Source organism: Crocodylus siamensis, chromosome 4, assembly GCF_052110815.1.
Source record: "Crocodylus siamensis isolate JL-2025a chromosome 4, ASM5211081v1, whole genome shotgun sequence".
NCBI lineage: Eukaryota > Metazoa > Chordata > Crocodylia > Crocodylidae > Crocodylus > Crocodylus siamensis.
In genome coordinates this window covers 122364803-122387911 of record NC_143398.1, presented here as the reverse complement: position 1 = coordinate 122387911, position 23109 = coordinate 122364803, and the positions used below count along the sequence as shown (strand labels likewise).

Sequence of the window (23109 nt, the reverse complement as noted above, 5' to 3'; positions counted from 1 at the left end):
ACCAACAAAAAGGTTGCACTAGTTTAAGTAAAACAGTTTAAATAATATCGATGAAAGTTTCTCATACAAACCTTTAGGCCTTAATCTCACACCAACTTGTTTGCATTTATTAAGTTAAAGGTTCAGAAAGGAACACTTTTGGTATAGGTCCTGAATGCTAGAGCTGTGTGAAGCAGTCTGTATTCAATTTGGATTCAGCCCAAATCAGGGACAGTGATTCGATTCGTTGATTCAGATCACTGTCTCTGATTAGAGTTGGCTGAATCCGAATCTTAAGATTCGATGCTGATTCAGAGAATCAGCGATTCAGACATAGACACAGATTTAAATGTTTTTTTCACTGTACCTCAAGGTACCATGAATGCTGCGATGCTGGGGCAGATGGAGCATCGCACAAAAGTGCAAGGGGGGCCCCCTGCATGCTCAGCAGCGAACCTGAAAGTGGACTGAAAGTACTTCTGGTCCATTTCTGGGTCCACTGGGAAGTGTGCTGCCCCCGCCATCCTCCACTGGCTTGGCAATTGGCTGCAGGGGGACCCCCCCCAACCCAGGAGGTATCAGCTTCTGAGCCAAAGGGGTGTGGGGGGGAGGGGCTGCGCACTTCTGAGTCTGCTGTTGACCGCCCCCCGCCCCGTGCTACTGTGGGACACTCCATCCACCCCAGCATCTCAGCATTCAATCAATTCAGGGGGTTCTGATTTGATTCAGAGAGATCAAAGCATCTCCTGATTCAGTTCGGAATTAGAGATTCAGCCACCGAATCAGGCTGAATCTCTGCTGAATCGAATCAGAGTATGAAGCTTTGCACAGCCCTACTGAGTACCCTGAAGCCACACAGTATTTTTGAGGTGGTAAAAACTGAATTCACTAAATAAATTAGGCTGGCAAAGAGGTGGGTATAGTGGGGTATAAACTGGATCCCTGGGTTGATTCAGAAGAGGAACACCTTTGAGGGTCAGAATAAGTTTGTACTGAGTTTCTGATGAGAGACTCAAGCTCTTACATGAAAACCAAGAAAAGGATATTCCGTTCATGTGAAGCATATACAAGGACAAACATCGGCAATGTGGAGATGTTAAACAAACAGAAGTGGAACTGGGTGCGTGAACATGTGTACGCATTTGCAGCAGGCAATAAACTACAAAGCATGTGGGTGGTAAGAACCTTTGATCTGCTTTATAGGGAAACAGCACAATTATGTCCATAAACTGTGATTATAGGCAGGGACTTCACTGTTAAAATGATACCATAGGATTCCGTAGTTTTGCTTTTGTATTGACGTCCGATCGAGTTTTCTTCTTTTAATGAGTAAACTTAGAAAACAAAAACACACACTACTTTTTTAACTGGAAGCCTTGCAAAAAATCAGCATGGCATCTGAAAATCTGAAAGCAGAATAGCCTGTACCTCTCTAAACTGGGGGAGAACAATACTTACCCTTGTAGTGTCCTCTCCCCTGTCTGCCAATTTAGGCAAGCACAATAGAGCCCTGATTTCAGCTGTCAGTGTGACTGAAAAACAAATAAAAATGATAGTAAATGTTGCAGGTATAAGATGAGCTATCCAAGGCTTGTCTTGAATACTGTCTTCAGGCATAGCTCACCGGAAGTAGGCATCACTCACCTTGTCTCCTTTATGCCTTGGTAAACACCCTTACAGTATTCTTTTCTTGCCCATGCTTCCTCTTCTGAAAGGTCCTTGTTTAAAAATCCCAGTTACTAGAGGACTTTTCATGAATCCTTCCATATGGACACCATAGTCATAACTCTCTGCTAGTTCATCTAAAGCTCCGTCTTTGGATCCATGTATGTACTGTGTTGAGGATGTACCTCTGCATGTTATACTTCAGTTAGGAATGAACTATACAGCATACTTTTTGGACTCTTGATTTTTTGATATTTTTTGTCCACTGGTAGCTCACGGGCACTCATAGTCTTTGAAAATCAGGCATTAAAGTGTGTGTGATCTGTTAACCTTGTTTACAATTAGGCATTTTCCCTGGAATTTTCTCTTGGCTTAATAGTTATGCTTATACAAAATAAATATGTTCTTTAAAGGATGGAATAAGTATCCTGATGGCACTTCAGCACTTCAGGATTTTTTACCTTAACAGTGGCTTGGGGATTAAGTCTCTGTTTATATCCCTGAAAATCTTACCCTTGTAATTTCTTATTGCACTCTTTCTCATTCTCAGCTTTTTTCTCTCATGTACATCCATTCCAGCTCCTTGGGACCAAATCCTAGACCTTGATGTGTCCACTACTTAATAAAGGTCAGTAGAATCATACCTGTGTCAGGCATCCATGCATTATTCAAGCTGTTCTCAGTCCCTCATTTATACTTGTCCTGGGCCCAGTGCTGCCCAGGGCTAAGAACCCTCGTGTTCTCGTTAATGGGAGTTGAGGGTGCTTACTAGCTTGACAAAAATCAGGATTAGATATTGCAGCTGGGATATTGATTCAACAAATTAGGGTTGAATCTTACATACCCATACTCACACACAAAGCAGAGTTAACACAACATCCTATTTCCTGCTTTCCCAAGCATCCCTGCCCAACTGGTGTGAATTTTGGAGTTCCCTACTGTCTTGTGCCATTGTACATGCCTGAATTTGTACTTTGCTTCTGACAGTTCTTCTGAAAGGAGGTTGCACTTTTTTTCTCCCACTTTCTGCCATGTACTGCTGTGAAACTTCATGAGCTGTTAACTAGTATATTGAAGTATATTCACTAAGGACATTTACTTAGTACTTATTTACTATCCTTCTTTATAATCAGGCATTTCTCCCTGACTTTGCTCTTGGCTTTTGCACTTAATAGTTATACTCACACAAAATAAATGTGTTCTTTAAGCATAGGCCTGAATGCAAAATCTGGATCCAAACCTTCCCACAAAAGAGATGCTCAAAATTTGAACCTCGATTTGTATGTTGCTAATAGCTCCTATCTTATAATGGTCTGAAACAGGCCTCTGGGACCAACTTTTTCTTTGCTGGCATACCTCCAGGCATTTCACTGGAATTATGCCAGAAGAGAATTTGGCTCCTATGATTAGTACTCTTGACTTTTTGAGTGATTGGAAATCTAAATCTGGATCTAATTTTTTGCACCTTGAGCTCAGCTGTTTTGTTCTTCTGATAATGACACTAAGTAGCACACCTTGGCAGTAAGAAGCGGGAAACAGAAACACGGTATAAGTAAAGAACACATTTGCTGTTTTTATTGGTGCCTTGCAGGGCAATAATACTGAAAAAATGGGGAATTAAAAAAAAAAAAAGGAAAAAGTAAAAAAAAAAAGAAAAAAAAAAAGAAAAACCAGGATGGTGGCAACCCACATTTTTTTTAAAGAGTACATCAACTCCTGTTTTTTATTTATTGTGGCATGAATGATAACATAAAACCAAAACATGAAAATATACAACTTATATTACACTATGTGTTATGAACAAAATATAAATCTATAACTCTATGTTATATTTACATAATTATTTCTTTTATTAAATTTCAAGTGAGATGGTAGGTTGCACATACTTTGTTTTAAGCTCCAGGCATTTGATTGTCTCTATATTCTTTTCTATTTTCTTTTCACTTGTAAAATCCAAAATGTTAGAAGGAGTAAGAGCTTTAGAGCCAATGGAGCTATATAAATACTGTTTCAGCAAACCAGTGACAAAAAACACTGGGGAATAGAGAAATCAGTCAGTAGAAAAACGAACTTGACATGTTCTTCAATCTGGGAAACCGACAAGTTAAGATAAAGTTGAAAAAAATGTAAATATAAAGCAAGTTAAACATCCACCCTATGCCCTGTGAATTTGAGGATACACTTGAATCCACATCTAGTGAATTATTCACATATCCTTGCAGAATTGAAGATATGATTCTATCAAGAAGAGGGCAGACAAAAATATTTCATATTTGATAAACCATGCCCTTAAACATCTGATATATTATGTAGTTGCCATTAATTCTAACAGATGAATTCTTGCTAAGTGAAGTCCACGTTTCCACTGAGTATAATTATTTTTGATGTTACAAATGTGATGTCAGAGGCTTCTTCGGGGACAATAACAGCTCATCTCTTTGGATTAAAAAAAGAAAAAGCTCTGAAAATGTGCTGTAAAAAGGTTAAAGACAATTTACTTTTCTAAAAAATGATTTAATTAAAAAGAGTCTACTGCATAAACCAAATCTTTGAAATAATGTCTATGAAGAAAGAATTTCTTCCATATGCATTTGTAATAAGAGGATTTGGTTACAAACTAATTAAATGCTATAATAATAGCTAGTGTTCTTTTCTGGGGTCCTGATTAATATAGTGGAACGGTTAAATAAAGATGTTAAATGCACTTAAAAAATCCTATTTTACTAATATAAGGCATGAAGAAATTGAGAAAGGATATACTCTGTTATTTCATTGAGCTTAGAAGCCAGTGCCTTGTGTTTTCTTTTTCTTTTCACCCCTATTCCTCACCGCAGATATTGTTCTCTAAGAAGTGCACAAGCCGTACTGGAGAAAGGAGCTACCCCGGTTTAAGAGGAAACGGAATGTGTGGCCAACACAACATTCTAACAAGATCATCAATCTCCTGATTCCCAGGAAAAAAGGGGAGTTAGGCCAATGTATATGCTAGGCCATTTATGCCCTTTTAGGTTAATACTATCCTAATCTCTTCTAACCTGGTTTCTCTACGCACCATAGGGCATGTAGACCCAGGAAAAGAAAGAAACAAGACAAGAACACCTTCTATAAATATCCATGTTTTCTTTAAAGAAATCAAATGGGGTAAGCAGGGCTACATTTTCAAACATGGGTGTTTCACTACACATAAATGGGCACTCTGGCTCTGATCCAGCAAAGCAATTCAGCGTTATTTTAATTTTGTCTTGAGACCTCAGAGCCATTTTTACATGGCTGCTGGGAGTGCATAGTGCGTTCAAGTTACCCATTTGAAAATTTGACCAAACCCCAGGTCCTAGCATAGTTTCACAGACTGACATTTGTATGTAAGCATTTTCCTTTTTCTCTTTTTAGCATTCATTCTGAACCTTAGTCGAGGACAACACAGTATATAAAGCACAGCTCGCCCCCAAAAGGAGTTCTTTCACACCCACCCATCATCTAAAATAGGGCTCAGGCCTGCAGCCTTTACTTGTATGCAAGTACTTCTCATTCACAGGCTGCTCCCATGAGTGAGGTCTGCAGGCTCAAGCCCAAAGTTTTGGGGCAAGTCCTGGTTCTGTTGAAGTCAAAGGCAAGTTTTCCACTGGTTTCACTCTGCCAGGATTTCACCCTCTATGCTTGAGATTTGCTCCAACCATACCTGCCTCAGTGGCACCTACCTGGAACTAAAACAAAGTATTCTCATAGCCCAAAGTGATGTAATTAAATCAGAGCATCTCTATAACATGGTGGAAATCAAGTATCCAGCAAATGTGAGGTAAACCCACAAGAGTCAGAAGTAATTTGTTCACAAAGACTGGGACCAAATTTAAAAATAAAAAGGGGGGGGAAGGAGAGGGTTGGAAAGAAGCAAATACCTGTCTTCACATTGTACATAATAATGATATAAAAACAATTGTCTATTTTTTTCTTCTTATCCAAACAGAGTACTTCAAAAATTGGCTCTAGATGACTGGTGTAATTAAATAACTAAAATGAGTGATGAGAGAGCAGAAGTTAATTAAGATTGAAAACAACACTCCCATTAATACACTCCATCATAATAAACATGGGAAGTTGACATGACTAGGGCCAAATTAAAATAAGGAAAAAGGAATGGTCTAAGCAGAGGAAGAAGTGATTTTTTTCATATGTATATATGTAAAAAAAAGTGGGGGGAAGGAGCAGTATGTCAGTATCTTTTTTAAATATCTTAACATCTTCATTTGCTGTACTGCCAAATCAGAACAAAGTAGGAGAAAAAGGGAAATAAAATAAATTATACATAATTTACTAATCTGGGAACAGCTGACCATTATTATTATTATTATTATAATTACCATTACAACACTAGCAAGAAGAGGCAGTTCAACTGAAAAAGAATACAGTCCTCAAATACAACCAAAAAAATAAAATAAAATCCAAAAAACAAACTCTCTGACATAGAGGAGAGGATCAGCTACTCCAAGCATAACCTCAGAGCAAGCTTTTTGAGAGAGAGAAAGTGGAAAAGAAAGAATTTTTGATGCAGAAATCAAAAGCAGAAAAGTAAAAGAATAAAAATAGATGGTGTAGGGAGAAAATATCATGTATCCAAACCCATGGTCAGAGTATTGTCTTAACTCTTACATGGCATATGTTTGTCATTTACTTTGCAAGATCTGCAGAGTAATGTTACACTTCAAGTGGTATTTCTTCGGGCAAAGAAAGGCCCCAGTCCTGCAACTGGATTTGTGAGAGCTGATTGCTCTACGGTCTAAAATTTGGCTGGCACAAGGACCATTTGCACAGTCAGGCCCTCACATCTCCAACCTCCTTCTATTTGGTTAGCAATGGGCTCTAATGAACATTTAGTCTTTACTCAAATAAGGAGACCGATAGATAATGATGAGACTCCTGCTGTGAGTTAAGACTATGGCTGTGAGAAACAGGAAGGAACCCCATGTTAGCAAACAGGCGCCTCAGTGGAATGCTTTTCTTTCTGTAACATGAGACTGTTTCCTAGGACAGTGGGGAAATCTCTGATAGCCTTTATTTGAAATCAGAGGTAGCCTTTTTGTTTGTTTGCGACGTTTGGTATAGATTTAAAACTTCCATCGTCCTACACAAAACTGGACATTCTTTTTCAGTAGAGGATCAGAGTCAGGAAACACAAGGAGGCTCTATCTCATTGTGTTTTTCTTTCTTTTTTAATACTCAGTGGAAAATAAAATGGGCTAAATTCTGCCCAGCTGCACATGTGAGACTCCACCGTCTTCAACAAGGATGCATATCACTACAGAAGAATTTAACAAGTAAGATAACAGAGAAAATCAGACTCTGGATAGTATTGAAAATATGTTATTGGAGCATAGCGGAAATAGTTATTTTCTGGTCTGCAGTCCTGCAAATTGTTGAGTCTGGGTATACCCCATCCTCCTGGGGGAGGGGGTGGGTCAAACTCTACTGCCAGATTTAAATTTCCTCTTTGATATTTTCTTTTTTCTCCATACATAGGCACCCAACTGATACCAATGTATAGGGGGAGCAAAATATTAGTTAAAATTTGTCTTATGGGATGAGAGATCTGAACACAGCCCCATATGCTATCTGATGTCCATTAAAACTGGACATCAGATTAATCTATTTAGGCTCATGTTATGTATCAATGATTCCAATTTCCCTGCCTTGCAATAAATAGGTGAGGTTACATTCTGAACAATCTTCTATATATGCTGCCATTTGAAGTGTAAATTAAAAGCAAAGGCTCCTTACAGGCCGAATCATTGGCAGGGTGTGGGATTTCATCCTGGAACTTGTTATTTTTTGTCCACAATGGTCCAATATTATTAGTACCATAAATATGCACGCACGAAAATCCAAGATCATAAAATATTTTTCTCTAAATTTCTTACGTCTTTCTCTCTCTTTTTCACCTGAGAATGGCACCTACAGTTTCCTTTAAAAAACAAAACAAAAACTCAGAAATGTGTCTAATCTCACCAGCTGCTGGTATATCAGGTTTTTCAAGGGATTGTCTAAGACATAACGATATCCTAACTTAAGACGGAACAGGAAACAAAAACAAAAGAGACCAATCAAAAAAAAATAAAACTGGACTAGTTCAGCGCTTCAGTACAAATTTGGCACTTGCTCAGAGACTCAGTGTGGTGTGCAACTGATGAAGAGAAGTCCTCTCTAGAAGGGAAATAACTGCTTTGTGGAGTTTACAGAAACAGACTCCCCTCTACTCTCTTCCCTGCCAGACATATGCACATGTGCATGTGCCTCTAATGCTAAATATGCAAGAGAAGAGATAGAGCAGGAGGCAGAGGGGTAAACGGAATTTTATCTCTTTTTTTTTCCTGTCAGGTGCATTACCAAAAAAAAATCTTATTTCTCTTTAAACTGTAGCACAAAACAACAAAACACATTCACAAGCCACTTGTTGGCACTGTGTACCTGAGTGAGAATTTCTAGAACATTGTAGAACAAACAGCCATAAAGTTTATTTGAAAAAAAATAATAATAATAAAAGGTCGACGGGTAAGACTTCAGTGCTTGGGTATAGCAGCTGAATTACTGGCATTATTTTACCCATAGCTTATTTCTTTCTGTTGTTGTCATCGTCGTTGTCATTGTTTCCTTTCTTCTGAGCCTTTTTCATTTTTTGATGCAGGCTGATGTCTATTAGACAGCTGATGTCCCAACTAGTTAAGACTAACAGTTAAAGTAACAGTCAGTGTATGAGAAAGTTAATGTGCTTGACCACTGGTAAAGTTTAACCAGATGGGGCTTTTTTTTTTTTCCTTGAAGTCCTTTAGGTCATACAATACTTGGACCCTTATCAGTTGGCTTGCCCTGCAATGTGATTTTCACTGTCACTGCCATAGTCCACATCAGGGTCATCCTCTTCTTCATCATATTCATCATAAATTTCTCCATTGACATCATCGGTCTGCATCTCCTCCTTGATGTGAGGCTCTTCGCCTTTGATACCGTAAGTGCTCTGGATTACGGGCATCCCGGGCTCTGGGCTGCTGGACACACTTGAGTGCTCTGAGGGCAAATGTGGAGAAGGCATTCCTGCCATGGCAATGGCTCCCGGGTAGACTACACCGGCAGTAGCAATCGGAATCTGTGCTTGTTGCCTGTAATTGAAAAATAAAAACACATTTTAAATACTGGGAAGAGGAAAGAAAGAACTGGCAGGATAGCAACTTGTACTTTCACTGCACATCATAGTGAGATTGGTGGGGTAGGTTCTTAGCTGATTCACGCCACAAATCCCCCCATCCTTATCTTCCAACCTTCATTAATTGATCATGTTATTTAAGTCAGACTTAACACAAACAACTGATGCAGATGTCCCTAGGATTCAGGAAACTGAGTTTGTATCTAAACTTTACCACCTGGGTTCATTGAGTCCCCAGCCTGTATGTATGCTGCACCTTGGGAGAAGGAATCCACAGCACACATACAGACTGGGGAGTTCCCTTCTTGAAAGCACAGAGATAGAAAAGGATCTTAGAGTCATTATTGACTCCAAGATGAATATGAGCTGCCAATGCCAGACCGCAGCCAGTAAAGCCAGCCATACCTTCTCATGCATCCAAAGGTGCATCTCAAACCGGTCCAGAGAGGTGATACTTCACCTCTGTGCAACACTGGTCAAGCCGCAGTTGGAGTACTGCGTCCAGTACTGGGCGCCACACTTCAAAAGGGATGTGGCCAGCCTGAAGAGGGTTCAGAGGGGGGTCACCTTCTTGGTGAGAGGGCAGCAGGACAGGCCCTGCAAGGAGAGACTGAGGGACCTGAACCTATTCAGCCTCAGCAAGAGGAGGCTGAGGGGGGACCTGGTGACTGCCTAGAAACTCATCAGGAGAGAACAACAGCAAATAGGTAGAGCCCTTTTCTCCTGGGGTAACAAGGAACAATGGTAAAGGGCTGATGGAGAATAGGCTTAGGTTAGAGATCGGAAGGCAATATTTTACAGTTAGGGTAGCCAAAATCTAGAACAAACTTCCCAGGGAAGTGGTCCTCGCCCCTACCTTGGGCAAATTCAAGAGGAGGTTGGATGATCACCTGTCTGGGGAATTGTGAACCCTGCATTCATTCCTGCCTGTGGCAGGGGGTCAGGCTAGATGATCTGTTCAGGTCCTTTCTGACCCTAGCTACCATGAAACTATGAAACTACTATGAAACCTCTAATGCCAGGTTCTCTCCTGGGTGAAGAACTGTGCAGCCAATGACAAATATTCCTTCCTTAAAAAAAAAAAAAAAAAAAAAAAAGCTTTTCCCTGCAAGCATCGCAAGTTGGAGAGCATACCTGGGGCAAAAACAAGACAGTGTTTTACTGCTAGGAAAGGTAGCTTGGACCAGACTGAATAGGTATTGTGGGATGGACTAGGGAATGGGGAGTCTAGCTGAAAGCCTGATTCGGGCTTGAAATAAGCCCTTTATCCAGAAACCTGAAGGACAAAAGGAAGGTGAACAAGAAGTAGTCTGTGGCCCACCTGAGCAGGTCAGTGATTACCAGAGGCTTTGCCCTGCAATGTGGTAATTCCATGAAACCTTAGAGGTAGCACAAATAAAGTCTACAGGATGGCAGGGAGAGAAGAAGAAAGAGGAATGGGGGATGCCGGTTAATCAAATATTCTGGTTAATTAAATGTGCACTCCCTGGTGTCAGTGTGCCAGGGGACAGGGAGGGGGGCCCTGCACAGGCTGCTTTGCCTCACACAGGCTGCTTTGCCCTGGGCCATGGGCAAGTGGCAAGAGCTCTGCTCGTGGCAATGCTGCAACCTGGAAGTGGTACTTCCAATTTCACTTTTGCCGCGTCCCTCGGATGCTGGTTAATAGAGTTTTCTGGCTATAAAGTGCCTGTTAACACAGCTTTTGATAAGTAAGGGCAACCTCCTGGGCCTACAAAAGCAAGGGCTATTTATCAAAACTAGGTTCTTTGAGGGGGGGCATATGAAACTGGGAAAAATACTTAAAATGATTAACATGCTTTATTTTAAAATAAATAAATAAGACAAGCGAGCAATGTGAGTGTTTGATCAAATCCTCCATAGGACACTTAAGCCTTGGGAATGTGTATGCGGTAATGAAAGCAGAATTATTTTAGGCCATCGAAATTCCCTTTTTATATCAAGAACGCTAGCTGTGTTATACCAGTGTTTATTTCCCTGACAAGCTCCAGGGTCCCAACAAGCCTAGGGGTTTAAAATTCATGCTCCTTTTGTTTCTTTGCTGCATGAAGTAATTCCATTGCAGTAATGCTCTTCAGTACATGCTGCACATTGTAATGTCATCAGCAGTGTGTCCATCTGTACTGAAAAGCCTTGCCATAGGAGACAGGGTGCAATCTCTTGAGATAAACATCCTTAATTAAGAATGAAACCCTTCCCTGTTCCTCAGCCTGACTGTGTACTGCCAACACACTAAGCCTGGTGCACTACAGCAATCCTGAAAGACTGCAGTGCCAAACATCTTTACATTGGTTTGGAATTACTTGCCACATGTTTAAATACTTGCTGCTTGCCATTCTAGGATGCCACCTCACCTTCCATGGTTCCTACGCACACCTTTCCCAAAATACTTGATTCAGTGCACTAAATGGCAACTATGTGAGTGAAACTAAATGGCAGCTAGAGACCAGAATGAACTCTCACAGAAAAAAATATAAATGATAAAGACACACAGACACTATTAAGAGCACATTTCTCATGGACCAGCCACTCTCTTACCCCACTATCCTCATGCTCAAGGGAAATCTACTAACACCTGTAAAAAGCGTACTTGGGAACAAAAATTCGTAAGCTGTCTGGACACTAGGAACCAAGGGCTTAACACTGATACTGGTTTATGGCACATAATAACCTACCTGATTCCTGGATTCTTTCAACACATGAAAGGTGAAATTGAAGGCACAGGCAGAAAAGCAACTCCCCTTTGTAACTCATGGTGCTTTGCAGGAAGTGCCATGAGTTACAACAATCCCCCAGACCCAACAGACATATGCTGTTGGGTTCTGGGGGCTGGAGAATTGAGCTGCTCTTTAGAGCACCTGTGAGCCTGCAGCTGCATTCCCAAAACAATGCCTCTCCCTCTCCCTCTCCTGGCCCTGGCACTGTTTTCAGAATGGGAGGGGGGAAAGGGAACAGATGGAGCTCATTCTAGGGGTTGCCCAACCAGCACTGGAGGGTGGGTCAGGTAGATTTGGGGGGGGGAGGTGGGGGGACTCCAGTCCACCCACCCCACCCTCTAGTACCAGCTGAAAAACCAGCAGACTGAACTCCCTCCACTCCCTTCCCCACCTCCCATTCTGATGACAGTGCTAGGAGCAGGGTTGAGCTGCATCAGCCTAGCCCTGCTTCCAGTGCATGCAGGTACAAGTTACTGAAGGCACTCCATTTTGAAGCACCTTCATCTGAACCCTCATGCAATGAGGATTCAAATTGTCATGGGATCGGGTCCTTTTAAAGCACTCTGCAGCTGTGCAGTTATGTTTGGTCACAGCTGTAGATCGCAATCAGGGGCTAGACTGGGCAAAAATTGTCACTTCTGTCTCTGCCTTGATGCACTTCCCTTTTGATACGCTTTGATCTCCCAGTAATCCGCTTTTTTTCTTCTGCTAATTGTTTGTCCACTACCCTTGGGAATCCTCTCTCCCCCACCCCTGCCCCCACTTACAACTACTTTTACTATTCTGTGCTAGCTTTTACTGTTCCAATTGAAGAAGAACATCTTGCTTTCAAAAGCACCATCTCATCTGCAATCATTATTATTATTGTTTTATTTTTGTACCAATATATATTGTGTCATTGATATAAATTACTTTTTCTCATCTGCTAAAATTATTTTGTTTGAATCAGTGTTTGTGTAAATGGGACTCAGTGATTTTCAATTTTTTAAATCTTTAATAGGAGCACTTTACACTTAAATGGTGGCTTTCATAACATTGCAAATGTCCAATAATCAAAGAATATTTTCCACCCCTTTAGTACCTTCCAGTGGAAGATCTCAAAGTACTCTATGGATATTAAAGCTCACAATGGTTCCACAAGAGGAGCATTATTAAACATCTATTACAAATGAGAAAAGTGAAAAGGAAAACAAAAAGTTTTTTTGAAAAAAAGCCCATCACTCAGATCCTAGTCCTGGACAGGTTACAAAATTTGTCAGCACCTAGTGTGAAAACCTGGTCTGTTATTTTGGTTCCTGAACGGAAGCTGAATTTCTGTTAAAAAAAAAGTCAGCACTAAATGACCTGCACAAGGTTACTTGGCAAATCAGAGCCAGCAACAGGAAGGGAACTGTATCCTGACTCCCACGGGTGCTACTAAAGTCAATGGGAGTTTTACCACTGACTTCAACAGAGACAGGATTTCTCACCCCAGTCCCTTTCTCTAAACCCTACACAAATTATTTCCAGAATGCTTTGTTTTCAAGTGGTATTTGTCAGACTTATCTGGAAAGTTGAATATTTAAAATGTTGCAAGGTTATTTCAAAAAAATTAGAAAGCATGCATGCTGGTCAGATAAGCAATGGTTTGGGGGCTCTGTTGCCACTTATTCTTCTTCAAAAAGGCTCTCCCCTCCCTCTTTTTTTAATCTCTTGATGCCAAATGTTGGCTGACTTCCCTGTTTGTTTCAATGCTTACCAGTGGGATCCCTGGACCTGCCAGCGCCACAGGGTTAAGCAGCTCAAATTTTCTGTTGAGCTGCTTATTATAACAATGCACACTGTAACTGTTTAAAACACTGTCTGATGACACTTCACAGCAGCTTGAGAGATATTCTCCTCTTCATTGGTGCTCTCATACATTAACTAGAGACACACACAACCCAGTTCAATCACAGTAAAAATTATTCCATTTTCAACCCAAGCTGACCAGGACCCAAATGCCATCTTTTTGGAAGCTATTTTTTTTACTTGAATCCACAATGTTTTCTGTAGCTCTCCATTTCCTGGTGGAGACACAGAAAAAAACCCAAACAAGTCTTTCTTTTTACTGCTTCTGACCTATTGTAGCTTAAGCCAAAAACTATTCATAGAGGGAATCACAGGCAGGCTTCTAGAGGGAAAAAACAGGTAAATCAGGACAATAAGTAATTGGATATTTATCTGAACTAGTCCTCTTGAGACTTGTACCCAGCAAAGGATGCATTTTACTGTAGAGGAAACATCTCTGTGGCATGACTAAAAGCCATCAGGCTCTTAGTACATGCCCAGTGTGAGCTGATTGACAGTGTTCAAGGTGAGTTTCTGGCTGCATTGGCCTTACCAGTAAGGATCAACCTACTGTGGGCCATTGTCTTCAATACAGTATAGAGTTGTTCTTTTGCAAACTGGATCAATGGGATCAACAGGAACTTACACAGATTAATTCACCTATCTTTTGTAGAGCCCCATGATGAAACAATACTCAGCATTTTTGTGGTGTTCTTCATTTGAAGATCATAAAATATCACATTTCTGTATTACAAATATGGAAATGAGATGAATTTTGGCCCAAGTTATAAAGGAAAGAAACTGCAATGGGCTAGGAACAGCTCTGACTTCCAATGCAGAGTCTCAGGCCTTGAAACATATAAGCCTTTTTAAATAAAACACAAATTTTACAACACTAAAACCCCCAGAACAAGACCGTTTATATTGGATTCTGTAGTATGCTTGGAAGGTCTCATACCCAACGTTAAAATATTGCCTCATCTCTTGGCGTCTGTTGCGCATGATTGCCTTGTACTCGCCAATCCGCAATTTTTTGCCATCTACAAGACAGGTACGCTTTGGCCTTGGCTTGTATTTGTAGTCTGGGTACTTTTCCAGGTGCTGTTTACTGAGTCGGGCCTGTTCTTCATAGTATGGCTGCTTCTCTAGATTTGTCATAGCTTTCCAGCGAGATCCTGTCAGAAAAAGAAAACATTTTCTAAGTAAGAGAAACAAATGTCTTTCAGGACAAGACACCAGTGGACTTATTGCTTTGCACTGTGAGACTGTCAGCCACTTAGACAAGGGAGGTCAGGTCTTGCCCTTTTTTTGGATATCAAATTAACCAGAGTATGGCAATGTGGTACATGAAATGCTGTGGGTAGTTTTGTTTGTGGCATTCTTTCCTTTTTAGTCAGTATTTTATTGACACTGCTCTTAGATATGTCAGCTTTTAAATGAGGCATATTGGCAGAAGGAAATGTTGGAAAACTTGCCCATGTGCCCAGATGAGGCAGAAACCCAGGGTACTGACTACTAGTAATCACTGAAAATCCCTGACACTTTCTGTAAGGGTAGGCATGGAAGATTCACTGCCCATGTTCGCTCCCAATTTCATTAAGACCTGGAATAATTCTTCATTTCCTGTTCTAATGCCTGTTCTGTAGGCTGTGAACTGGCTGTTCTGTTCCACCCAGGGCTAAGACACAAGTGATAAAAATCCATGTCTAGGGTACTGGCAGTTAGAACTGCATTATATCAATGTCTAATCATTCATTATCAAAAAAGCATTTTCAGCTCTTTTTGTGGTAAGAAAAACCACAAGCTGATTATAACTGATGTCTACCTGTCTGCAGTGAACCTGAAACAACAGATATGAGATATGTGAATTGTCCTGTATGTCTCAATGAGGCCTTAACTCCTAGAGCTCCTGATCTACAGAGTCATAAATTCCCACTCAGCAGAAAACTTGTATTGTTGGAGAAGAATATTATAATAGGCCTTCCTCTTCCAGCTGCAGTCCAATATACTCTGACGGTGTAAGTAACAGAGGGGTCTACTGCTGTCCAGGTGCTCTATGGCTAGGCCTTGGCCTGGAAGGTAAGTGTCCTTCTATCATTCTGCCATTTGGGGTCAGGATGGGGAAGGGTAGAGTTATGGTGTGGGGTTATGGTGTTACAGCCATTGCAATCCTTGTGCTATCATGGAGCTAGAGCTCTGCATTGCTAGGCCTGGAGCCCTTCACAGCCTGTTGCATCTACCAAGCCAGAGTCCAGTTCATTTAGATGAAAGATTCTATCTAAAAATAAATGTGTTATTAAAAAGAACCCTGAGGATTAATAGAGCAGTTTCTACATGATAAACTACCATTCAGAGATAACCATGAGGGCAATGAATGCATAAATAAAAAATATTAGTGCTTCACTATTTATTTTCTATCTGTGTTGTTACACAAGTTGGGTGAAAAATATGGAAATTAAGTATTTCATTAAAAAAATCATGGAATCCATAAACTGACATTATTTTTAAAAATAGATAAAGTATTGAAACAATAAAGCAAGATTCACTCAATACATTATCCAGTGCCTATTATTCAATCAACGGTAGCACTGCTTCAGGACAAGATCCATTCCAGGCAGCTGAAGTAAACTAAGCTTTGAAACATGTGCCCCATAAGGAAAAGTTGGTTGGAAAATAGTCCATTTTCCTATTGGGGAAAAAACGGTTTAAAGCATTTCTCAAAATAACAGATTCATAATGTCATATTTGATTGTCAGTACCTTCCTTTTTTCTTATGCACTTAGTTCATGCTGTTACTCACACTGTGCCCTCAAGAGTGTCTTCAGATACAAAGAGCATAGTTCTGTCTTTCTAAAGAAGAAAACAGTCTGATTCCTTCTGAAAAGAGGCCCTTGGAAGACCGATCCCACAGACTGAGTGGGCTCGTCACTGTTCTCCATTCCAGACTAGAGCCTGGGTTTCTGAAAGGCCAACAACCTGCAGGCTGAACATTGCTCTCGCATGACTTCACATCTCAAGATAACCAATTTAAGGAAAATAATGTCTTCATTCAGAGGAGGAGCAAGGAAACAACCTTTTACATAAATGATCTTAGAATCATACATTCATAGAATCATAGAAAAGTAGGATTGGAAAGGACCTCAGGAGGTCATCTAGTCCAACACCCTGCTCAAAAGCAGGACCACCCCCCAACTTGATTATTTCAGCCAGGGCTTTGTCCAGCTGGGCCTTAAAAATCTTGGAAAGCAGCTTGGTAGTAGCTAGCAGTAGCCATCATGGAATGACTTTTCTACAGGGAAATGATTACTAAATGTGTCACAGAGTTTCTATATCTATCTCCTTGCTGCTGCCTGTTAGATGCGAGCAGGTTTAGCTGATGCAGGGATAAACAACTGGAAACTGACAAGAGTACAGAGTACCCTTTCTGCTGAATCTTCATAAATCGGAATGAAAGCCATGATGAAAAGTAAGCAGGGCTCAGGGTGGCTGGTAACATATTTGAAGTGTCAGGGCTGCATCCTGTAAGAGGTGGCAGGATTATGAAGATGTGAATTTGCTCTCAGAATCTATTCCTTACAGAGACAGCACAGTAGCTTTGCTAGACTGTGAAGTGATACAATTCATTTGAATCTAGAGGCCTCAAATCACAAACCGCTTTAGTTCCTGTTGCTTTTAAAACAAGAGTTTCTGCTGACAAACTGTTTTCTTTTATAAATAATAAAGCTAGAAACCTCACAGCTGTTGAGCAAAATTAATATTAAATGTCAGACAAGAGAAAGAAAACCACAAGCTATACCAGACTTCAGAGGTACATATGTGTATCAATAGAAAGAACAGAAGGGGTAAAAAAAATTAAAAAACACAAGTTTAAGGTGGATATACATAAACAGCTTGGCATTCCTATGTGTAATTATTGGCGACAATTTGCCCTGCTAGCGAACTTCCAGTGTCTTACAATATGAAATGACTTACTGTTAGATAGATTTAGAATTACACAGAGTTATCTTGGCCTCCCCCAATACATTAAACAAATAACATTTTTATCATTTTGTATTTACTAAAACAATAAATATTTTGATATCAAAACAGAGTTGTGCTTAACAGGATACATATCAAAAACTAGATTTAATATGTCATCACAGGGAAAGAATTAAAATTAAAAGATCCTAGAAAAGTTTAACAGAATAATTAAAATAGGCCCAGTCCTGCAAAACTGTGCAAACATAAATTACTTTATATACACTGAGCAGGAGTTGAGGTGTTAGGGATGCGGAGAGTCTATTTAGACACAAATATAAAATAAAATCAGCTTTGTTAAATTGTCATGACAGTGTTCTGTCCACCCATTCACTGTCCTTTACTGTGTTGATAAATTCCCGCGGCACAACCTCTGCAAGTGGATCTGGGCAGACAGACCTCTGTCTAGGAACTGCTCACACTGGATAAAGTTAAGAATATGTATAAATCTTTGTCAGCTCAGGGCCATAAATAGTGAATTTTGATTTGTAATATTTATACATACAGTTGCACATACAACATTTATACATAAATGCCATTGTTATTTTTTCCTTGCTAAGCTGCAAACTAAATAGTGAAAAAATCCTGGCAGTCTCGCTTCTCTTCCGAGCAAATATTTAATAGCTGCCTCCAGAAACGATGCCTCCTATTACTATAACTTTATTGTTTTTACAAAATACACTAAAGTTCATTTACTAGTATGTATTGAAATACTGTAAATAACTAAAACTAAACTAATTTTGTCATAATAAATAAAAAGCAGATTTTTTGATGATGTAGTCTTGATTTTCTGTTTATCATTTTTATTTGCTTACTTATTAATATGCAAAATCTGGCGAGTTTCAGTAGGTCTCAGGATGAATGATGAGCTTCTAAAGACTATCTGACCCTGATACTTGTGTTAAGACCTGTGTCTCCTGATTCTGCCCAGGGGATGTAAGTGAAGTCAGTGGGAGGCCTGCACAGGTTCAGGGGGATGCATGCAAGATTTCAACTGCAGAATCAAAGCTACCATCAGCAATCAACCTCATCATCAGGACTGAAGTAGCATCTACATATACAAGCAGACATGTGCACATCCAGGTCTGTGCATCCATGGAGATATGGGGAGGGCTGTTAGCATTGCCCAGAGACAAGTTTAACCAAACAGTTTCTGTTTTAAGAACCTAATTTTAAGTCATTTATAACTGCGCCAAACTTTCAGCTGCTTGGGATGAAATTCCCTATGCCAGGTGCCTGCATGAATTTTTTAGAAATGTGCTTGTACATATGAAGAATAATGGAGTAGAAATTTTGGGGGGTAACTTTTTATCTGTTTTAATCACCTTATGTAAACTGTTCATCTCTTTCTAAAAATCAATTAAAATATTTACAGAAATTTCTGAACAATAAATTAATCCCTAAATAAACTAAAGAGATCCAACAGATGATTTTTTATGTTTTAAACAATTTACTAAAAAAAATAAAATCATTACTGCAACTTTAAGTTGCACTGAACAGATGGATGACAAGCGTATGCACAGATGAATTTAGTGACAAATCCATGTATCTAATTTTTATGCTCAAAACATAATTCCGCAGTGTCAAACATAATCCCTAGAGAATTCTAATGCTAAGAAGGACACCTCCTCATTTCACTATAAAAATGACCCCTGCTCAGTGACAACCCTATCTGAGCCATTTTCAATAGCAATGCAGATCTCTGACCGCAGTCAGTAGCAGCCGTGCTTTAAAAAAAAGCACTAAAGAAAAATTGAAGGTTTCTCAGAAGGAGACCCAAATACTTGTCTGATCTGTAAGTTTCTAGTCACCCTTTGCCAGGGAAGTCAGCAGAGCTCCCTGCTGACTTCAAAAGACTGGCCTTTCGCAATTGAGGGAAGACCTTTGTAACATTTCTGTCAAGGAGGAGGACATCAGGGCATCCCTCTCCATTGCAGAAGAGGAAGGCTGGAAAAAAAATAAATGTGATGCTGGGAAGAAAAAGGAGCAACTTTTCTCACTGCTTTCAAACCTAATTTCTTCCTATATCTGGCAGCAAAACAGTAAAGAGTTTGGAGTCAGCTATGCTGTCTGTCACCTCTACAGGATCTGTAATGAATTTGCACATTTTATTCCAACTACTGTATATCTAATCAGAAAAAGATGTCCCCATATCTCCCTGATCTCGCGCCAAACAGTAAAAGGTGATTCCTTATGTTAACAATTTCAGCAGAATGGATTATTAAAACCAGATTTTAGGGTATTATAAAATGCTTAGAAGCCCTTTAAAATGTCAACCAGGATCCCCAGAGACTGCATAAAATGTCAGCCCAGCTCAAGCGCCTGTTTTAAGTAGAATGAATTAGCAGCGTGCTGTCGGAGGTTGTTATCCAAAACAATCAGTTAAGAGGGAAAACATCAAGCTTTCTTTGTACTTTCTATATGAAAAGGGCCATTCAGAATGATCTTGTAGATTTTTGAAGCTGATTATTTAAAGACAAGTTTAATCAGGCCTATTATAAATTTAAAGGCAGACCAAAACTATTATTGCCCAAGTCCCTAGTCTAATCACATCATATACCTGAAACTAATCTAATCCCTTTTAACTTGTATAACGGTATCTTACCATCAACAGAACCAACTTAGCCTTCCTATCCAGTTCCTTCCTTCCTATTCCTCTAACAAATCTAAATCATCTCATACCACCCCTTTAAACAAATCATCTCAGAGCTATTCAGTAGTTTATGAAAGTGAACTGTTGTTTTATATCTAGTTGCTAATGGACAGGTGTCTTCATACTAACTCTCCCTCCACCCTTACACACACACACACACACACACACACACACACTTAGAGATTATAAAGACTGAAGGGGTTCTCCAAGTTACAGTTGATGCATACTGTTGAGCAGCACTGGGGAAAATTGTATTCCTGGTGCTGCTGTCCATATAATGGCTAGACTCTGAATAGTATCAAACAATAAATTCTCTTCAAAACACTCAGTCAGTGCCAATGAGTTCTAGTACAGAAAAATCAGTTTTCTTACCAAGTATCTTGCTGATATTGGAGTTGTGCATGTCGGGGAAGGCTTGAAGGATCTTTCTTCGCTCATCTTTAGCCCACACCATGAAGGCATTCATTGGACGCTTGATATGGGGCTCATTGCTGCCACGCCCTCTGGATTCCCGATAAATTCTAGATTCTGAGACACCTGCACTTCCTAAAAAGAGACAAGAAAGTAATCCCCAACTTGCATTTTGATTGCACAACTTCCTCTGTTTTGGGTTCCTTTTTGAGGTGTTGCACACTCCATGAAGCATTTGTTCAAAACACATTCAAAATATTTCCCCCTCTGCTTTAGTTGGTCAGTTGTATCTCATTCTTTCTATCATCTGTCTACTTTTTAGTAATTACCCTGGTACTGAATCCTGTGGTATGCTTTATGCTGTATACATCTGAACAGGCGAAAAACCCAGTTTTTTTCCCTCACATGAACTGTGTAAAAACTTTTTTTTCCAACTTCTTTTACTGCATAACAACCTAAAAATACATTTTTATCAGTGGCGATTTGTGTCTTTGTAAGTTACAGATGGTGACCATATTGTATTACCAATTTCCTGGCTCCTTGGTGATGAGAATAGGGCTAATATATGGTAACATGAGGTATTTTTTAAGCAAGTCTCTAACTAACAAATGAACATTTTACACAGCTGCCTTTTCTTGGGCTTACACCTCCACGGTAACATAAGCAATGGCAGAAAAAGAAAAGGGCATTAAGTTTGCTTCATCAAATCCAAACAAGCTCCCACAGACCGAGAGTGTGCATCATCCACGGATGATCAGCTTGATAATTCATGGACTCTCTGTATGATCTCAGTTATCCCACATCTATTTGCCTTATTTTTCTCATTTTTATGGGAAGAATGTGTTCTTGGTCCAGCCTTGACAAATGAAGTGTACAACAGAGAGAAATAAAAATTTTTACACAGACCTAAAACAGCACAAGACGAATAATTTCTCCCGATTTGTTTAGTAGCCACTCTGTGCCTCCACCTCCAAGGGAGTTTGCATTCTTCTGCACAGACTGTTGATGTACATGCATAACTGGAATAGGGATAAGCAGTTCCTACTGACCGTCAGAATCTCCGCTCATGTTGAAATCCATCATTGCGTGGCTAAACTTCCCGTCTTCATTCTGTTTTACTGCCAGTTGTTGAGTCAGGCTCTCCAGTGTTGTTTTGTCCTGTACAGGGAACATCACCGGATTTGAATCAGGAAATCATTAAGACCTCAATGTAACTGCCAAATTGATAGATAAGTTGTGGTATAGAAGGTGGATAACAATTCAGAATAGTTTACTGAGCCAGGTACACACACAAATATACATACATGTATATTATATGGTATTATATTATATTTCTGGGAGGAATAAGACTGGAAAGCCTACTGTTTCATTTCAAAAACTCGTCTATTAGATAGTGATAAGAAAACTTCATAATGTTATAAAGTTTCAGCAAAGCACCCTTAAAATTGGATTGCACATCAGAAGCATATTTGAACTCTGTACAATCCTGGACCTACAAAACTGGGCTGGCAATCTATACAGTACAGGATCACTGCAATAGATCTACAGTTCTATTCTTGCTCTGAGCTTGAAATTAAGAGACATAGATGTTCAAAGCTTCTCCTAATTTTTTAGTGTTTTTGGAAACAAATAATGGAAGTAAACAAGTAGAAAACCCTTTCAAGGCCTCAGGAAAGGCTCGGTTTTGATCCTGTTTGAGCTCCAGGCATTGGTGTATGTTCTTATCCAGACTGTTTTGCCCATCCATTCTAACACCCTGTCATTCATATACTTAGAACTATCTATAACATAGTAGGATCCCTGGATTGCAGCAAGATAGTGTCTGCTGCCAATTAATCTGTCAAGCTGCTGTAGTGTCTAAAGACACTGCCAATGTACATTGCCAGGGCAATTAATTCCAATGCCCTCTTCAAAACACCCTACCTCTTTTGAATTGCTTAATTCTACCAATACAAAGTTGTTATATTTATGTTATGTTTATGTTAATGCTAACTTAATAACAATTTGTACAATAATAAGCCTCATAGGAAATACTAGTGGATTCTCAAAATGAAAACAGATAAGCTTTTGCAAAGTGAGAAAATGCCATAATGTCAACTCTAGTAAGTGACTTATGTTGGAGAAATTCTTTGAGTTTTTTCCTGAAAGAAAAATTACTTCCCTGTTGTTCATATATGTACCATTCTTCATGACTGCTAGATACCAACAAAGCTCAAAGAGCAACATCCTAACTCATGGCAAGAAAGGACTGTAGAGTTATTATATATAGCTTAATAATGTCACCATATTGTATTGCAGAAGGAAGCAAGAAAGAAACAATGTGAATGGAGAGATTATTCCTCTGATTTACAGTATTTCAGGTTCAACCAAGGATTTGAATTCATTTGATTTACTCGAGGCTTTTGTCAAAGCTATCCCCAAACCACCCATTGAGTGAACAAGTGCACCCTTCAGGGAATACTGGGCTGACTTTTTCTCTCTCCATATTAGTTTCCATTGGAGCTCCCTTCTGTACTTTTGGGTGTAACTACATGAATTTCAGTTTCTATGGCATTAACAGGCCAACCAGGGCCAACAAAGCCAGCCAGCAGAAACAAGAGGCTTTTATGATGTTTACAGTCACCCCAGATGCAAACAGCTCCTATACA

The 23109-nt window shown here is 39.7% G+C and overlaps 1 protein-coding gene across 25 annotated transcripts in view; it reads right to left on the bottom strand.

The window, feature by feature from the left end:
* Positions 1-3358: 3358 nt before the first annotated feature.
* The window catches only part of SOX5 (SRY-box transcription factor 5), a 914829-nt gene continuing 895078 nt past the window's right edge, over positions 3359-23109 (bottom strand). For all 25 annotated transcript variants that reach the window (XM_090043598.1, XM_090043600.1, XM_090043606.1 and 22 more), the window contains 4 exons: positions 21511-21619; positions 20423-20596; positions 14339-14555; positions 3359-8792 (listed from right to left, as the gene is read on the bottom strand). In XM_090043598.1, the coding sequence (XP_089899724.1) occupies positions 8489-8792; positions 14339-14555; positions 20423-20596; positions 21511-21619 (804 nt within the window). In that variant the 3' untranslated portion in view covers positions 3359-8488. The remainder of the gene's footprint in view (positions 8793-14338; positions 14556-20422; positions 20597-21510; positions 21620-23109) is intronic.